Source organism: Saimiri boliviensis, chromosome 1, assembly GCF_048565385.1.
Source record: "Saimiri boliviensis isolate mSaiBol1 chromosome 1, mSaiBol1.pri, whole genome shotgun sequence".
NCBI classification, from domain to species: domain Eukaryota; kingdom Metazoa; phylum Chordata; class Mammalia; order Primates; family Cebidae; genus Saimiri; species Saimiri boliviensis.
Window position 1 is genome coordinate 116,606,708 of NC_133449.1, and position 15,323 is coordinate 116,622,030.

Below are 15,323 nucleotides of genomic sequence, written 5' to 3' on the forward strand. Positions count from 1 at the left end.
TGTGTGTGTGTGTGTGTGTGTGTGTGTGTGTGTGTGTCAGGCTGGCATCCCTACAGTGGTCAGTGATAGGAAGAGGGAAGATTTCTGCCAGGCTAGTGTAGAATAGGGAGCTCTGGGGAAGAGGACAGAAATCTCCCAAGTACCACCACCTGTCACAGGTGACACTGAAAGCCCCAGATCCTGCCTTCATGGATTCTGTCTTTGGTAAAACCTCTGAAATCCTTCTGAGGGGTAAACAGCACATCTCTCTGCACAAAATGACTCTGACCAAACCTCTGCACTCAGAGACTCAACCAAACTCTAGCATCGCTTCCAGCAGCTTAAGGTTCTGTCCCTAGAATGACCGCAGCCAGCGTCCTAAACATGCCTGCCTGTGAAGGCTCAATGCTGCCAGGAGAATTTACTCTTTGCTCCAGCCAAAACCTAGAGAGAAGCAGACAGGCCTCTGAACCCTCCTACAGCAGTTACTTTAGGAAGCCTGCAATGATAAGCCCTTTCCCTGCCCTTTGGGTTGTGAATCTACCACCCAACCATGTTTCCTCGAGGACCTGAGAGCCTTCTCTTTGCAATGCAAACATTCAGGAAGCTCACTCTTGCTCTTCCCAGTCCCTGTGGACAGAGTAGAACCTGACTTCAGTGGGTTCTTCCTGCAGTCCAACACACGGCGTCCTGTTCTGAAGATAAGAGGAGTTTGTTTCTGCCCCAGGTGAGCCAGGATGAAGAGATCCATGTGGTCTAGCCACATGGACCAACCCTCTCCCCACAGCCCAAAGTGTGTTTCCTTAACACACCTGGCCTATGAAACATTGCCAGGCTTTTGTTTTTGCTTTGAGATGTGAGTCCAGTCCACACTGGACTGTTTCCCCTATTGCAATCATGTTACTGAATAAACCCATCCTACTGCTATAACCAGGGTCAGCTTTGTTCATCTTCAACTGAAAGGAGAACCCTTCTTTACTTTTAGAAGTCAATCATTTTTTCCATTTTTTTCCAACTTTTATTTGAGGTTCAAGGGTTACCTGTGCAGGTTTGATACATGGGTAAATTGTGTCTCTGGAGTTTGGTGTATAGATTATTTTGTCATCAGGTATTAAGCATAGCACCTGATTAGGTAGTTTTTCCATCCTCACCCTCCTCTGACCCTCCACCCTCAAGTAGACCCAGGTGTCTACTGTTCCCCAGAAGTCAATGGTAACTCAAAAGAAGCCACCTTCGTTGGATATTTCCTATGAAGCGATGAAGAGCATGAGTGATTTATGGGAGAACTACGCATTCCCAGCCCAAGTTAGAAAGCCCCCACCTGCCTCTCCGGACTCCTCAGCTCCTTCTCCCTTCTAGATCCCCTCCGTTTTCCCAGCTGCACAATTATTTTCTCCCTCCAGCACAGACACTTCAGGATTCTTCAATAGGAAGACAATCAGGGAGTCTGAGGAGAGGGGATTCCAGGGCCCTGACACCCAGTTACACCTGAGCCCTCCTGGAGGAGGTTTCCATGAAAATGTTAGTCCTGCTGTAGGGAACAGCTGCCCAGGACTCAGTGGGGCTTGGAGAGGGAAGCACTCCTGGGCCTAGAGATGGGAGGGTTCACGGAGGGTGGTGAGTCCCTCCAAGAGGCCTGCGCCTTCTCACCATTGGAAGAATCCAGCCAAACTCCTGCTTGTTGATTCCGATCATGTAGGGAACAGGGTTGAATTTCCTTGCAGCTTGCAGCTCCTCAGGTGCTTTTGGCAGCACAACCCCGTCAATCACCGTGGGCAACAACACGTGACTCTGAGGGAGAGAGCAGCGCAGAGTCTGTGATTCCCTCCCTGGTCACATCCTCCCTGATTCTGCCTGTCTGAGGGTGAGACCAACATCACAGACTGGCATGGCCATAGGCCACGGCTACACACACTTGGGTTCCTAACTTCAGTGGGGGGTAGCTGTGTGTGACATAGGGGTAGAACTTCAGGCAGAGGCTGGCAGTGGTCAGGTGATGGGGAGAGAAAGAAGCCTTCACTCAGTCTGAAATACATGTATTATACAAAATTATACACATCTGTATAAAAGTGCATGTGTATATATTTCAGTTTGAGGTGCACGCATTCCCCTCTCTGCATCCACAGTTGATTTTCGGTAGTCTCAGCAGTTGTTTCTGATAAAGCTCCCATGAGTCTGAATTAGAGAATACAGAATCATCACTCAAAGAGGAAATACTGGGTTAGGTTGTTGCAAACCTCTGGTCACATTTTCATCAACCTTCTTTTATGCGTGGGTTTCTGTGGAAAGACACTTCCACAGCTCCATCACAGACAATGGGTGTTTCTTTAGCACTTCCCATCACAGCCTCATGTATGAATCGGCCAATTTCCTTCTCCTTTCTCTGGACGTGCTGTTTTGTGGATTTTTCAACACCGAATGCACTGCAGCTCCTGCCTCACCCAAGCTTAGCTCACACGGGCGCCTTGCACGTCTAAGGCACAGCACAGCCTGCTTAGCTCGGGAACGCGAGACAGTAGCGCTACTCCTGGGGGCCACTCTAAACAGTGACATCACCACAAAAAGCACAGAAGTGCAGAACACATGGCACTAAATAGACCGCAAAGAGGACACCTGTTAGCATGAGAGATGAAATGAGAAGACAGAGACTGCCTCGCTGGAGCTCAGACGGAACGCGCCCATCATGCAAATCCAACGTCCCCTGCTCTGCGCCTGCCTGTGTGTGACCAAAATGCCGTCAGTATCGATTACGGGGTCACAAGGACATTTCAGCAAGCAGGTGAATTTATAAATGGAAGGAAGGAAATTGGCCAATTCATTTCTAAACAGTGGGAACAGCACGAGCAAAGGAACACTTGTGGCACCATTCAGGGTAAATTCCAGAAACACCCAAGAGGGAGGCCGTGGGGTAAGGGCCAGAGGGAGGGACCGGTGGCACAGCCTACCTTCTGCACAGTCTGGCACATAGCGGGCACTCAGGTGTTTTGAAGGATGAACTCCATGGAGGGAAGTGGATTTGACTCATAAGGTAGGTCAGGCTTTTACGAATTGGGGTGATGTGCTCTAACTCTGTTAAGGAAGGCCAGTCTGGCTGCACCATGAGACATGGAAATGGGGAGGGAAGGTGAAGCAGAAGAGGATAAAAGTTGAAGAGAGAGACTGGAGCACCCAGCTGGGCGGCAGCCATGCGGGGAGACTGCCATCAGCAACGGTGACAAGTGACCATTGAGGAGAGTGCTGTGACCTCCAGGGAGGCAGCAGAGAGGACAGGATCGTAAGATGTCGCAGAGGTGATGTCACAAAAACTGTCAACCCATTGGGAGGTGGAGAGTGGGTGAGGAGATCGGGAGGATACTGTTGGAGTTTCCTGTGTGCTGGGAGGATGGGGGTGTCCTTGGTCTGAGATTTAGGCTTCCCCACTCCATGGCTAATGATCCTTGTTATCTCTGCCTCCTGATAGTGGAAAGTTCTGGTTCAGCCTCCACTCATAACGCCATTTTGGGGAGCGGAAAGTTTAAAAAAGAAAGGGAGTAGGAAGAGCCCAGGTGCACAGAGGTGATGCCTGGAAGCACTGGAATGGGAGTCAGGAAAATGGGTTCCAGGCCTGCCACTAGTCCTGGCTGTGTTAATCAGGCGAGTCTCTGTCCCCTCTGGGCCTCAGCAACAAACACACAGGAGTTTCATCCATAGTTAATTGGAGCTTAAAGGTGCTAAGACTCAAAACCTGCAATCAAGAAACAGAAGGTCCTTACCTCTCTGGGGTCTCCAAGTAAGTCCACAGAGAAGAATTTCTGTGAAGATAAAGGCAGAGAATGTGGGTGTGAGGCATCCCAGGAAACACTGAGCTGGGTTAACCGGGCAGCAGGGGTGTCAGGTTCTGCCTCCTGGCACCGAGCTGGCTGGGCCAAGAGGAAGTGGGAGGACTCTGGCTCTACTTGACCTGAGCGCAGGGCAAAGGCATTGGGGTTTGGGGGTGGGGCACCAGCGCAGGAACCGTAGGCTGGAGACTCTGAGCCAAGGTTTATGGAGCTCTGGAGAGGATGCCCACTGAGGCTGCCCAGCCCCGAGTCCTCTCCCATTCCTGTTCCTCTGGGAAGAACACTCTAATTCTCCTTCAGAGACCTCCTTCTTCCCCCATCACTCCATGAATTCAGGCATCTATATATGACCTGAGGTGCTCCGTCTCCCTGAACACTGATATTAGCTCAGGGATGGGCATACACTCATGTCATTCCAGTAGAGCTTTCCCCAAAACTTTTGCAGGAATTGTTTAGAAAGAGGGCTTCCAGGCAGATAGGATATAAGTCTAGAGTGCTGTTGGCTTTAACCTTTCCAGAAGACATATCTGCCTAAAAGTGAAGCCAACACAGAGTTGTGAAAAGCTGAAGGATAGAGAATGTAGATTCTCAATAAAATCCTATGATCATCTAGATCCAGCCATGCCTGAAGCCATCAACTCCTGGGTTTTTCAGTTAACATGGGGATGCTATTGCAGCACATTCCTTTTTCTGTTCAAGGCACCTTGGGGGCATTTTCCCATCTCCCATTAGAAAGCTCTGACTCACACAAGCTCATTGAAACTCATCCTACCACACACTTCTCTTTGGTGTGTGTTCACCAAGATTGCAGTGATTGTAGTGTTTCACTGTAGCTCAAAGGTCTGACTTGTGCACAGCAAGTGACCAGTGTGAGTCCCTTCATTAAGGATTATAGTCCCACTAGCCAGGAGTGTGTGTGTGTGTGTGTGTGTGTGTATGAGTTTGTATATGTCTGTGTTTCTGTGTGTGTGTCTGTGTATGTCAGTGTGTCAGATTGTCTTTGTGTTTATGTGTGTGTTTGTCTATGTTTGTCTCTGTGAGGGTGTCTGTGTGTGTCTGTGTGTGTGTGTGAGTGTGTATGTCTGTGTGTTTCTGTGTGTGTGTCTGCCTGTGTGCCTGCATATGTGTGTACTGGAGGCAGTGGGTAATCATGCAAGCACTTCCACAAGATCTCAGAAAATCTCAAAAGGATGTCCTAGAATCTTAGGGCTGGAATTTCCTGAACCCCTAACTCTTCCTTTGTGAGCTGGGTACTCTAATGCCATATGCAGAATTGCTAGAATATTTGCCTCCTTCCAGGTATTAGAAAACAGTTGTGTTTTCATTCCTTGAACACTTTGGTCATTTAGATCCTGAACCAAGATCTAAGCCCCAAGACCACATAGGGCTCAATCCATTGAAACACAAGCAGAGTCCAGTAATAGTGCTGGCCCTGGGACTCTGGAGTAGCCTCAGGTCCAAGGAGAGAATCCATAGATCAGGCTACTCCAGAGCTTGGCATTCACACCCTTCTCCTTCAAGAGGAATAATTTCCAATGGTCCTGGGTGCTGTGACCTCTGAGTGCTTGTCCTGCTGGGCTTCCCTGTGATAAGAGACTGCTATGGCCATCTATCAATCCTACATGTCCCCAAGTCCTAATACATGAGGATGGCAGGAGTGGCAGAAGATACTCTAGACCCTCAAGTGTGGGTTCTGGGTCCCACAGTGTTGTCTCTGTGACAAATTAGAACTGTGACATGGGCCAATTACAAAATTTCTCTGTCTCTGTTGCCACTATTAAAACGGGCACAATGACCTCAAAGCTGAATTTCTCAAGAAATATAAGGTGGAGTCAGGGTTAAAGGCATGAAATCCCAGATTCCACTGTCTGGTTTCAAACCCTGGCTCCTCCACCTTTTCTGTGAAGCATTCCTGATAACTATAATGAATGCCTCCCCCTCTGTGCTGACATCATACTCAACCTGCAAAGTATATAAATATGATTCTGCTTGAACAGTTCCTTGTGAGCAGGGACTATGTCCAATTCATATCTGTATCACTACCTCTAATACTCACCCCCACATACTTGTCATGAATGGATACATACATAGAGGGAGTCAATACATGGAGTAAGTTGAATAGGATGGATACATGAATAGATGGGTGAAAACTAGCAGACAGATGATGACTGAATTGTTGGTTTTGGAGTCTCACCACCCCAGAGAATGGGTGATAGAGTGAAGATATAAGGTGGCTGGATGATGCATGAATGGTGGATGAACTGAAAATAGATAAATAAAAAGTTACAAATGGGTTGATATTAGATTGATGTTAGATTGAATTGGATGGATTAGTGAAAACATAGATGGATAAGAAGATCATACATAGATGGATTAATGAATTGGATTGATGAGTATCCTAGAAGGACAATTGAGTCAGAGTCTCAGAATATCTAGAATATTGGACCACCACCAGGTCTAATACAAACAGTTTCTAAGTCAACCAAGATAACTTGTGACATCTTTCTGAAAACCTTTCAACTTAATATCTCCATCTCCTAAATTCGGGATGATGGTGTTCCCTGGGAATAGGTAATGTTTAATTTCTCAAAAATACGTCTGAAAATAAGAATGGCAAAATATTAAATTTTGGGCAATCTTGGGCATTGTTACACAATGTTTTTATCTTGCTATTTTTGGATTTTCATTTTTACATTTGTGGTATTTTACAATAGAAAAAGACAAATCAGATTTCCCATTCAGATACTGAGATTCCTGAAAGGTGAGACACTGTCCCAGGTAACTGTCCCAGGGCAAGTGGAGAGCTGAAATGAAGAAGTCTAGGACAAAGTTTACAGGTTGGGGGCTACAGGAACAGGCACACCTACCATTTTCATTGTCGTCTCCAAGAGCTCCTCTTCCGACTTCTGTCGCAGGCAGTGAACCATGACAGCTGAGGTGGTGGTTTTACACCCAGCAGTGGTAGCAATTTGCTGCAAAGATCACAGGCAACGAGTTCAAGAGCAAAGTCCCTTCCCTCCATCAATGTGGAAAGAGGTGTTCTATCCCAAGCCTAACTTGTAAAGGTGGCAGGGGGCAGCAGAAGATACTCTAGACCTGCAGGTGTGGGTTCTGGGTCCCACGGAGCATTGCTTCTGTTATTAATCTTAATTGTGATATGAGCCAATTACTCAGTCTCTCATTTCTGCTACCCTATCTCTATTGAAATGGACATAATGATCACAAGCTGAACGTGTGAAGAAAGGCGAGGTGGAGCTGAGGTTGAGGCAATAGAATCTTGAATTTACTTCTCTGCTGGCTGTTCCACTTACCAGTCATTTGGCCACAGGCAGTCCACCTGATTTCTCTGGGTCTTGGTTTCTCCACCCATGGGTGGGAATAATGACTGCACCTACCTCATGAGTTAGTACATGTGGGAGAGTGCCATGTCTTTCACACAATAAAACATGTGCAGAATTGCAGAAGACCTAGATAAGATGATTCACACAGAGGCACCTCAGTAAGTAACGAATGTGATTTAAAGGTGAGTTTGGAAGAAAAGCAGGATGTTATCCCTTGCAATACATAGACGGGGCTTCTCAGCTGAGTGAGGCGTCTGTGGCACAGCTAGGAGTTTCCACCTGCACATTTCTGTACTGGAGTCCCAGGCAATAATCAAGCACTACTCTTTAGGGCACAGGACAGCAATGTGCCCATCAAAGGCCAAACGGTAAATATTTGAGGCTTTGTGGATCACATGGTCTCTGCTGCAACTTCTCAACACTGCTGTTGGCATGAAATGCAGCCATAGACACGGGACAAATGAACAAGTGCCACTACGTTCCAGGAAAACTTCCTTTATGGACTCTGAAATTTGAATCTCATATAATTTTATGGTTCATAAAATAGTGTTCTTCTTTTGATTCCTTTCAATCACTTAAAAATTTAAAAACTCATCTTTAGCTGAAAGGCCATGCAGCATAGACACAGATTTGGCTCTGGGCCACGGTCTGCACATCTTTGTCCTGAATCAAGCCACAGAGCAACCCCAATTAATGCACCAAGAACCTCTTTCCATCTTTAAAAAAAAAAAGGCCTGCTGAGGGAGAAGCTCCCTTTGCCTGTCCTGGGGATTGGGGTCAGTCTGCCCAGCACACTGTGGTTTCCTACTTTTCTAAGAGTTCAGGGACATCCAAGCAAAGATGGGACAGTGAACCTCTCTCCTAAGTAATTTGGAATCGGGGCGGAGAGCTGCTAATGTAAAAACCCTAGTTTTTCACAACGAAAAATACAATCTGACAGCTTTCTGGAACCAAAGGTGAGTCCTGAAGCTGAGGGGCAGAGGGGGTGCTCACGCAGACTGGAAGCAAAGTGTCGCCAGAGAAACAGGCACATAGGGAGAGCAGCAGGCTCCATGGTGGGGGCGCCCTGGCGAGTGTGCATGACCCCACAGCCCTGTGCAAAATCTGGGACAGAATCAAGGCCCAGGATGGTTCTCGAAGAAATAAACAGGGACAGGGAGAAGTAGAGGGTGAGAGAGGGAGAAGTAGAGGGTGAGAGAGAGAAAAAAAAGACAGACGAGGGATGGACAGTGGGGTGGGAATAAGAATAACAGAGTCTAGGACTCTCATTTTGTAATTTCTACTTCTTGTTTTTTCTCAAAGCCAAGCCTCATCCCAGGTCTCTATTTCACTGAAAAATAAACTATCCCTTTAAAAGAGATTTGAGACAAGGTCTTGCTTTGTTGCCCAGGCTGGAGTCCTGTGGTGCAGACACAGCTCACTGCAACCTAGATCTCTTGGGCTCAGGCGATCCTCCCACTTCAGCCTCCCATGTAGATGGGCCCACAGGCTTGCACCACCATGCCCCGCTTAATTTTTTGTTTTTTGTAAAGACGAGGTCTCACTTTGTTGCCCTAGCTGGTCTCGAACTCCTGGGTTCAAGCAATCCTTCTGCCTTGGCCTCTCAAAGTGCAGGGTTTACAGGCATGAGCCACCACAGCAGGCTAAAACTCCTTCTTGGCTTAAGTCTGGTCAATGGGCAACTGTTGCTAATAACCAAAGAATTCTAAAAAAAAAATCAAAAATTCTAAAAATTCTTGGTATCCCCGTTTTCTCTCCTCCTATGTATCAGCCCTTTAAGTTTGGATGCTTTCCCCAAACAAGCTCTCAAATCTACCGAAATCCTCCACACCACTGGCTCCAGTGGGCACTCCTCAGCCTAGGTCTGGATTCCTATTGATCACCTCTTCCTTTGGCTTCCAATCGCTCTCCAGATGATGACAAAATCCTTGCCAGTGTCCTGTGCGGCATGGCCCCTGCCAACGTCCCCGCCCTCAGCGCTCGCCACGCTCCCCCTGCTCTCTCTGCTCTGGCCCCGTGGGCCCTCTCTCTCTCACTCACTATCAGGTGCGTGCTCCTGCCACAGGACACCTGCACATGCTGCTCCCCTCCCTGGACCTTCTTTGCTCCTGACTCACTGTTCACTTTTCCAGCAAGCCTTGCCTGGTAACCTCTTCCTGCCCCGGGACTCAATGCTTTCTTTAGATTCTGCTGTGGCTTCAAGACCATGTCCTCCACTGCTCTTGTCATAAGTGATGCTTTCTAATCATGCAATTCTGTAACTATTCATCTGTCCCTACATCACAGTGGAAGCCTGGGGAGGTGCTACGTGTCTGGCTAGGATGCAGAGCCACGTAGAACCATATGGTGTCTATGTCCCCTCCACATGGACATCCAGCTTTGAGCCAAACAGTGACCTCTGCCCACCTCCTGCTTTGGCCTGCACTTATTCACCTAATTTTGTTGGATGAACAAATGAATGAATGAGTGAATTCTCCAGGGACCAACTCTGGTTATAAGGTGCTCAGTGTGGAACTGCTCCAGGCCTACATCCCACAAGTGGGTCCATGGAACTCGGACCCTGAGAAACACAAGACATCATCTCAACCCACTGCCTACTGCCTGACGTGGCACCAGGCCCTGGCACATAGGAGGAGTGTGGTCACATACAGGGCACTTGCTTGCTGTCTAGGGCCGTGAGCTGGAGTCCTGGCTCTGCCCTGATCACCTGTTGCCCTTGGCAAATCCTTTCCAAGCCCTGTGTCGGTTTGCTTGGTTGTGAAACCGGGAGGCTAATCAAGGTGTCTCCTTGCCCTTCCTGCTCAGCCTTTGGCACATTAGTGATTCTAGGAGAACATCAGCTAGAACCCGCAGCAAGAGTGACCCCTGTGAATTCAGGAGCACAGAGCCAAAAGGGTGGGGACCTCCAGTGGGAGACCTACCTCAGCCAGGGGCTTGATGTCGCCTTTCTCCACCAGAACAGCAGTGAGGGCCACGCCACTCTCAGAAATGGCCCGGTGGAAGAGGTTCTTGGCCAATGGAGAGAAAACCTGGGAGCAGAATACAGAGGAGGAGAGTTCATGCTCAGGTGTAGGGTCAGTGACTAGCTCACTCTTCTGGGCTACATCCACTGCACCTCTGCCCTGGCCTGTTCCCCAGACACGCTGGGGTTCAGTGGACATAACAGCTCCTCACCTGGCTTGGCCTTCTTGCTGGGCTCACCTCACACTCAAGAGAACTTCATCCCAAAGAGAATCTCCCACCCAAGAGAACCTCCCACCCAAGAGAACCTCTCACCCAAGAGACCCTGGCCTGACTTGCTTGCCAAGATCACGGCCCACCTGGACACCCAAGGGAACCCCAGTGGGATCGGGACAGGGCACAGGGCAGGGACATAATGAGGTGTGGGCACAGCCAAGCCTAACCAACAAACGTATTGGAAAGGTAGCTTAGCATCGCCTAGCCACAACTTCCAATTCAGCATCTCCATGACTCAGCTCTTATCCTAAAAAATGATCCCAGAGGCACACAAAGATTTCTAAGAATGCTCCTGCTGTTTACAATGGCACGCACTAGACAAAACTCACAATTCCAATATTGTAAGATTGGACAAATTAATAGCTTCTCTTTCTCATCATGGAACACTGTCCACTGTAAAAGACACTATTAAGGGAGAGCACTTAATATTTAGTAAAATATTTGTGTTGTGTTGTAATAATCAGGAAAGTACTTTAGTTTAAAAAAGACAAAGATAGATTATAGATGATAGGTGGATGGATGGATAGGTGAATAAACAGATACAAAGTTGTAGAAACAAGACTAGAAAAATCCATGTCAAAGTCAGCACAGTGACTATCCTTGGGTGGCGGGATGGTGAATGGCTTTTATCTTTCTTGGGCTTATCTGTATTTTTCCTTTTTCCATACTTTCAAAAGTATAAAATGTTTTCCCTTGAGTATTCAACTACAAAACCAACACAGGATTGAAGAATACCGTAGTGGGACTGACCCTCTGCCCACCTCGAGGCAGCTGGAGGGCTCCTACAGCTCCCAGCACCTTCTCATCTGGTTTTTCATCCCAGCTCCCCTGCTGTCTCCTGCACCCAACCCCCCACCCCAGCAGGACCCCTCACAGCCCCAGGTTCTGTCTGTGTTCCCCATCCCCAGCTCCATCCCTCCTTCCTGTCACCCACTGGGACCCTCAGTCACAGAGATGGTTGCCCTCTTCTTGGGCAAGGACCAGTCATCAGACCATCCAAGGGAAAGTCCTAGACTGTTCACAGTATCCAGGTCCCCTCCACACATAGTTCAGGCTTGATCCAAACAATGACCTCTGTCCACCTCTGTCTGTGCCTGCCCTACTCATAATGTATGCCTACTCCTGCTTATCAAGAGAAGGGAATGATAAAATGAGTGGGAAAGACAGAGAGAGACAGAACTCAACCAAGCTAGAAGAGGACAATGCCACCATTGCAGGCTGCAAATGGAGATTCTTTTAGCCACAGGACACTAAACTGAGCTCTGAGCTTCCTGGGGGCCAAGGAGAGCTTGGTCTTCAGCTCTCCATCCCCTGATGATAGTCAGTGAACAGGGTCAGTCCTGAACTCAGGTATTGTAAACAGAGGTATCCATAGCCAGACTGACAGGTCTCCAAGAGGCCCCATCAGCATCGCATCAAGCGTGGGGTTGGGGCTGGTGCCAGGATCACTCACAAGAACAGAGACACTTTCTCCTCCCGCTGACTCTCCAAAGATGGTCACAGAGCCTGGGTTCCCACCGAAGCTGGCAATGTTGTCCTGGACCCAGCGCAGGGCAGCCAGCTGGTCCAGGTGACCCCAGTTCCCCCTGCTGTGTTCATCTCCTGTGCTGTGAGGAAGAAAACAGGTGGAGGGTGGGGATCAGAGATGTCATGACAGGACCTTCAGGACCACAGATGGGGCTGGGGGCTCTCAGTGAGCCTTTCACATAAGGCTGTGCTTCAGCATCTATGAGACCCTGCCTGACATTCCTACAGCACTGCTGTGGTGTGTGATTCTACATACATTCAACTGACAACTATTTACCGATCATCTACTATCTGCCTGACACTGTCCTATAAGCTGGAGCACATATGAGAGCAAAACAGGCAAAACCTCTGCCAACACTGAGCTCACACTACAAATCATAAGCAGATAAACAGATACGATGTCAGGTAGTGAAAGAGCATTGAGGAAAATACAATGGGGTAAAGAAAAAACAGGGGTGGGACAGGCGGTGCCATTTCAGATCGCAGCCAGGGAAGGCCTTTTGGAGGCAGTGGCATTTGAGGTCTTGGAGCCAAAGACCTTCATCGAACAAGCACAATGAGCACCTGAGCCTTGCAAGTAACCAAAGAAAGGAATTCCAGGCAGAAGAAAAAGCAAGTGCGAGGGCCCTGGGGCCCAGGGGAAGAAAGTGTGAGTGGGGAGGTACAGCTAGACAGGGCCCTCGGTCCCTGGGAAGGACTTCGGCTGTCACCACAGGGGACATGGGAAGCCCCTGCAGGGCTTTGAGCAGAGGCATCACGTGATTCAATGCATGTGTTAAGCGATCGCTCTGGCTACTGCGCAGCTCAGCCCCAGCATAAAAGTGGCAGGGATCTGAAACTGAGTGTTAGGATCCTAATCCAGGTAAGAGACAGAAGACTCGGGCTGGAGTAGGAGCCAGGGAGGAGGTGCAGAGTCGTAGATCTGAGTGGATTCTGAAGGTGGCGCCATGAAGTTTGTGAGAAAAGAGAGTCCAGGCTGCCCAAGAGGCCTTCTCCTGAGCCCCTGAGAGGATGGGGCAGCAGCAGCTGAGTGGAGGCTCCATGTGGGGAGGAGGGGGTCCCTGCTGGGGAGGGAGGGAGTCAAGGATTCAGCTGGTCCCCAGGGAGACTGGGGCACCCTTTAAAGAGCCAGGGGCAGAGAGGAGGCAGTGAGTGACGCCCGTGGGCTTCAAAGGAGAGGTGGGCTGGAAACGGGGGCTCTGGGCTGCTCCCTGGGATCACTGGGAATTAGTGGAGAGGGAGAGGGAGACAAGAGAGGCCTGTGGACAGGGAAGTGGAGGCACCAGGACAGGGCTGGGGAGGAAGCATTTCACAGAGGCTGAGTGGCCATCGGCTGGGAGGTCCCGTGCGGTTGGGTGGAGAGCAGCGGCGGTCACTGGTGACCACGATGAGAGCAGCTGAGCGGTGTGGTCAGGAGCTAACATGACTGGCATGGGTGGAGGAGACACACGGAGGAGAGGAAGTGGAGAGAGATCATGAGGCAGCTTTATTGTAACGGGGAGCAGAGATACAGGCTGTGGCTGAAAGGGATGTGGAGTCCCACGAAGGGGATACGGCCAAGACTGGCCTGGGGCGCCCTGCTGACAGGACAGGTAGACCAGAACCCATCCTCCATCTCCCTAGGTCTTCCCATCGGTGAGTGGAATCCCTCCCACAGCCCTCCCATTACTCGCTCAGGATTGGGGTGCTGGGGGGACACACTTAGAAAAGGTTCATAGGAATTCCACCCTGCAGGAGTCATCGCACCTGTCCCCATGGAAATCTGATGGGGAAGACTCCGTCCTTGCTTCCTGCACTTGCCAGATTTCCAGCAGAAAATGGGGTGAGTGGGCCCCAACACTCCTCCGGGAAGGGGACAGATGCTCCCACACCCCACCGTCTGCAGCCCCCATTCCTTCACCCACAACATGCACTGAGCTCCCTCTGTGACTGCCCCTTCCCTCCTTTCTCATGAGAAGTCAGATGTGTCAACCTTCAATGCCTGGGCTGCCTGTTATCTGCTATGACAGAAAAATGCCACATGTGGAGGCAGCACAGGTGAAAAGGAGATGAGTCTTTCAGAGGAGGTAACTGGGGGCTGGGTCTTGCAGGGTGAAGAGGAGTTCATCAGGTAGAATAGGTATTCCATGCAGAGGGAACAGCACACGCAAAAGCTCAGAGGCAAGTGGATGAGTGTAGCTACGGAGTGAGAGAGTAGGTAGTATTCACTTATGAAGGTGCTTTGATACTTTACTGAGGAACCCAGCTAAGGTCCCCTGAGGGCTGACACGACCAGAGCTGGATACTAGCTTCCTCATGTTGGGGGCCAAAGTACAATGAGGAGAGTCCAATTTCTTACCTGAAGAATCCCCAGATACCCAGACGGTACTGAATCGTCACCACCACCACGTTTTCATGGGCAGCGAGGGCCAACCCATCATAGGTTGATGCTCCACCCAAAAGCAGCCCCCCTCCATGGATCCACACCATCACCTGGGCAGAAGGGGAAGCAACAGATCAGTTGCAGGACGCAGAGCCAGGGAGCACTTCGAGGGTCTCTTGTTTGGTGACGTGCCTGTAGATCACAACTGAAGAAGGACGTTACCCAAAGTTCACCAGCACCCAGCAAGGTTGCAAAAGGTAGTCTCTCTCCTCTATAATTCTCCCAACTGGGGCCCAAGCCACCACCCCACTACGCACACTGTGGCTGCCCCTTCTTACTATCCAGCCTCCAGTGCTTGTCCCCAGGCTCTTCATCATCACAGGCATAGCAAAGGCTAAGGATGTCTTGGTCTCTGCCTCACTTCTATCACCCTCAAGCCTGGACTGTTCACGCAGCTCAGCATACCCACAGGGCAGCCCGTGTATCTCAGCTTCATCTCAATTGACTCTCAGCGTGAATTAAACTTCTCTGTGCATGAGTGATTGTCTTGAGAAGCACAGATGCCTGTGATGGTGTCTCTTCCTCAAATGCCTCCTTTATGCCTCTGCATCCCCAATTCCTATCCATCCTGCAGATCCCAGGGTGCCTTCAATCAATGGAGGGGTGCTACCCCTCCAGAGTGCCTTCAATCAGTGGACTAACACTATCTGAGAATTTACCATGTGCCAGGGACTGCGCTAATACCCGGGGATGAGAGTGGATACAATTCCTAACACATGGTTCTCGCACTTTAAAAGTCCACGTAGCAGGGAAGAAGTGAGAGTGGCTAAAATAATAATACTGTAATAATATCAATAAAACATAAAAGAACTCATAACATAAACTATGTACCATGTGTCGTCCTAAGCACGGTAAAATAAACTATCCACTTGGTAAGTACCAATACTGTCTTATTTTCCAGGTGGGAAAATGGAGGCGCTTAACCTCCCCATGGTCCTACAACTCAAAAATGGTAGAAGCAGGACTTGAACTCAGGCAGTCTGGCTCCAGTGTCCACAT

General features: G+C 49.3%; 1 protein-coding gene across 3 annotated transcripts in view; it reads right to left on the reverse strand.

Annotated features, from left to right (window-relative positions):
• The window catches only part of LOC101052402 (liver carboxylesterase 1-like), a 38,813-nt gene that overhangs the window by 14,217 nt on the left and 9,273 nt on the right, over positions 1 to 15,323 (reverse strand). For 2 of the 3 annotated variants that reach the window (XM_039462743.2, XM_039462742.2), the window contains exons 4-9: positions 14,241 to 14,374; positions 11,829 to 11,982; positions 10,060 to 10,167; positions 6,665 to 6,769; positions 3,732 to 3,770; positions 1,630 to 1,770 (exon numbers count right to left, since the gene is read on the reverse strand). In XM_039462743.2, coding sequence (XP_039318677.2) covers positions 1,630 to 1,770; positions 3,732 to 3,770; positions 6,665 to 6,769; positions 10,060 to 10,167; positions 11,829 to 11,982; positions 14,241 to 14,374 — 681 coding nt within the window. The remainder of the gene's footprint in view (positions 1 to 1,629; positions 1,771 to 3,731; positions 3,771 to 6,664; positions 6,770 to 10,059; positions 10,168 to 11,828; positions 11,983 to 14,240; positions 14,375 to 15,323) is intronic. The other variant, XM_074402766.1, reaches the window with a different exon arrangement.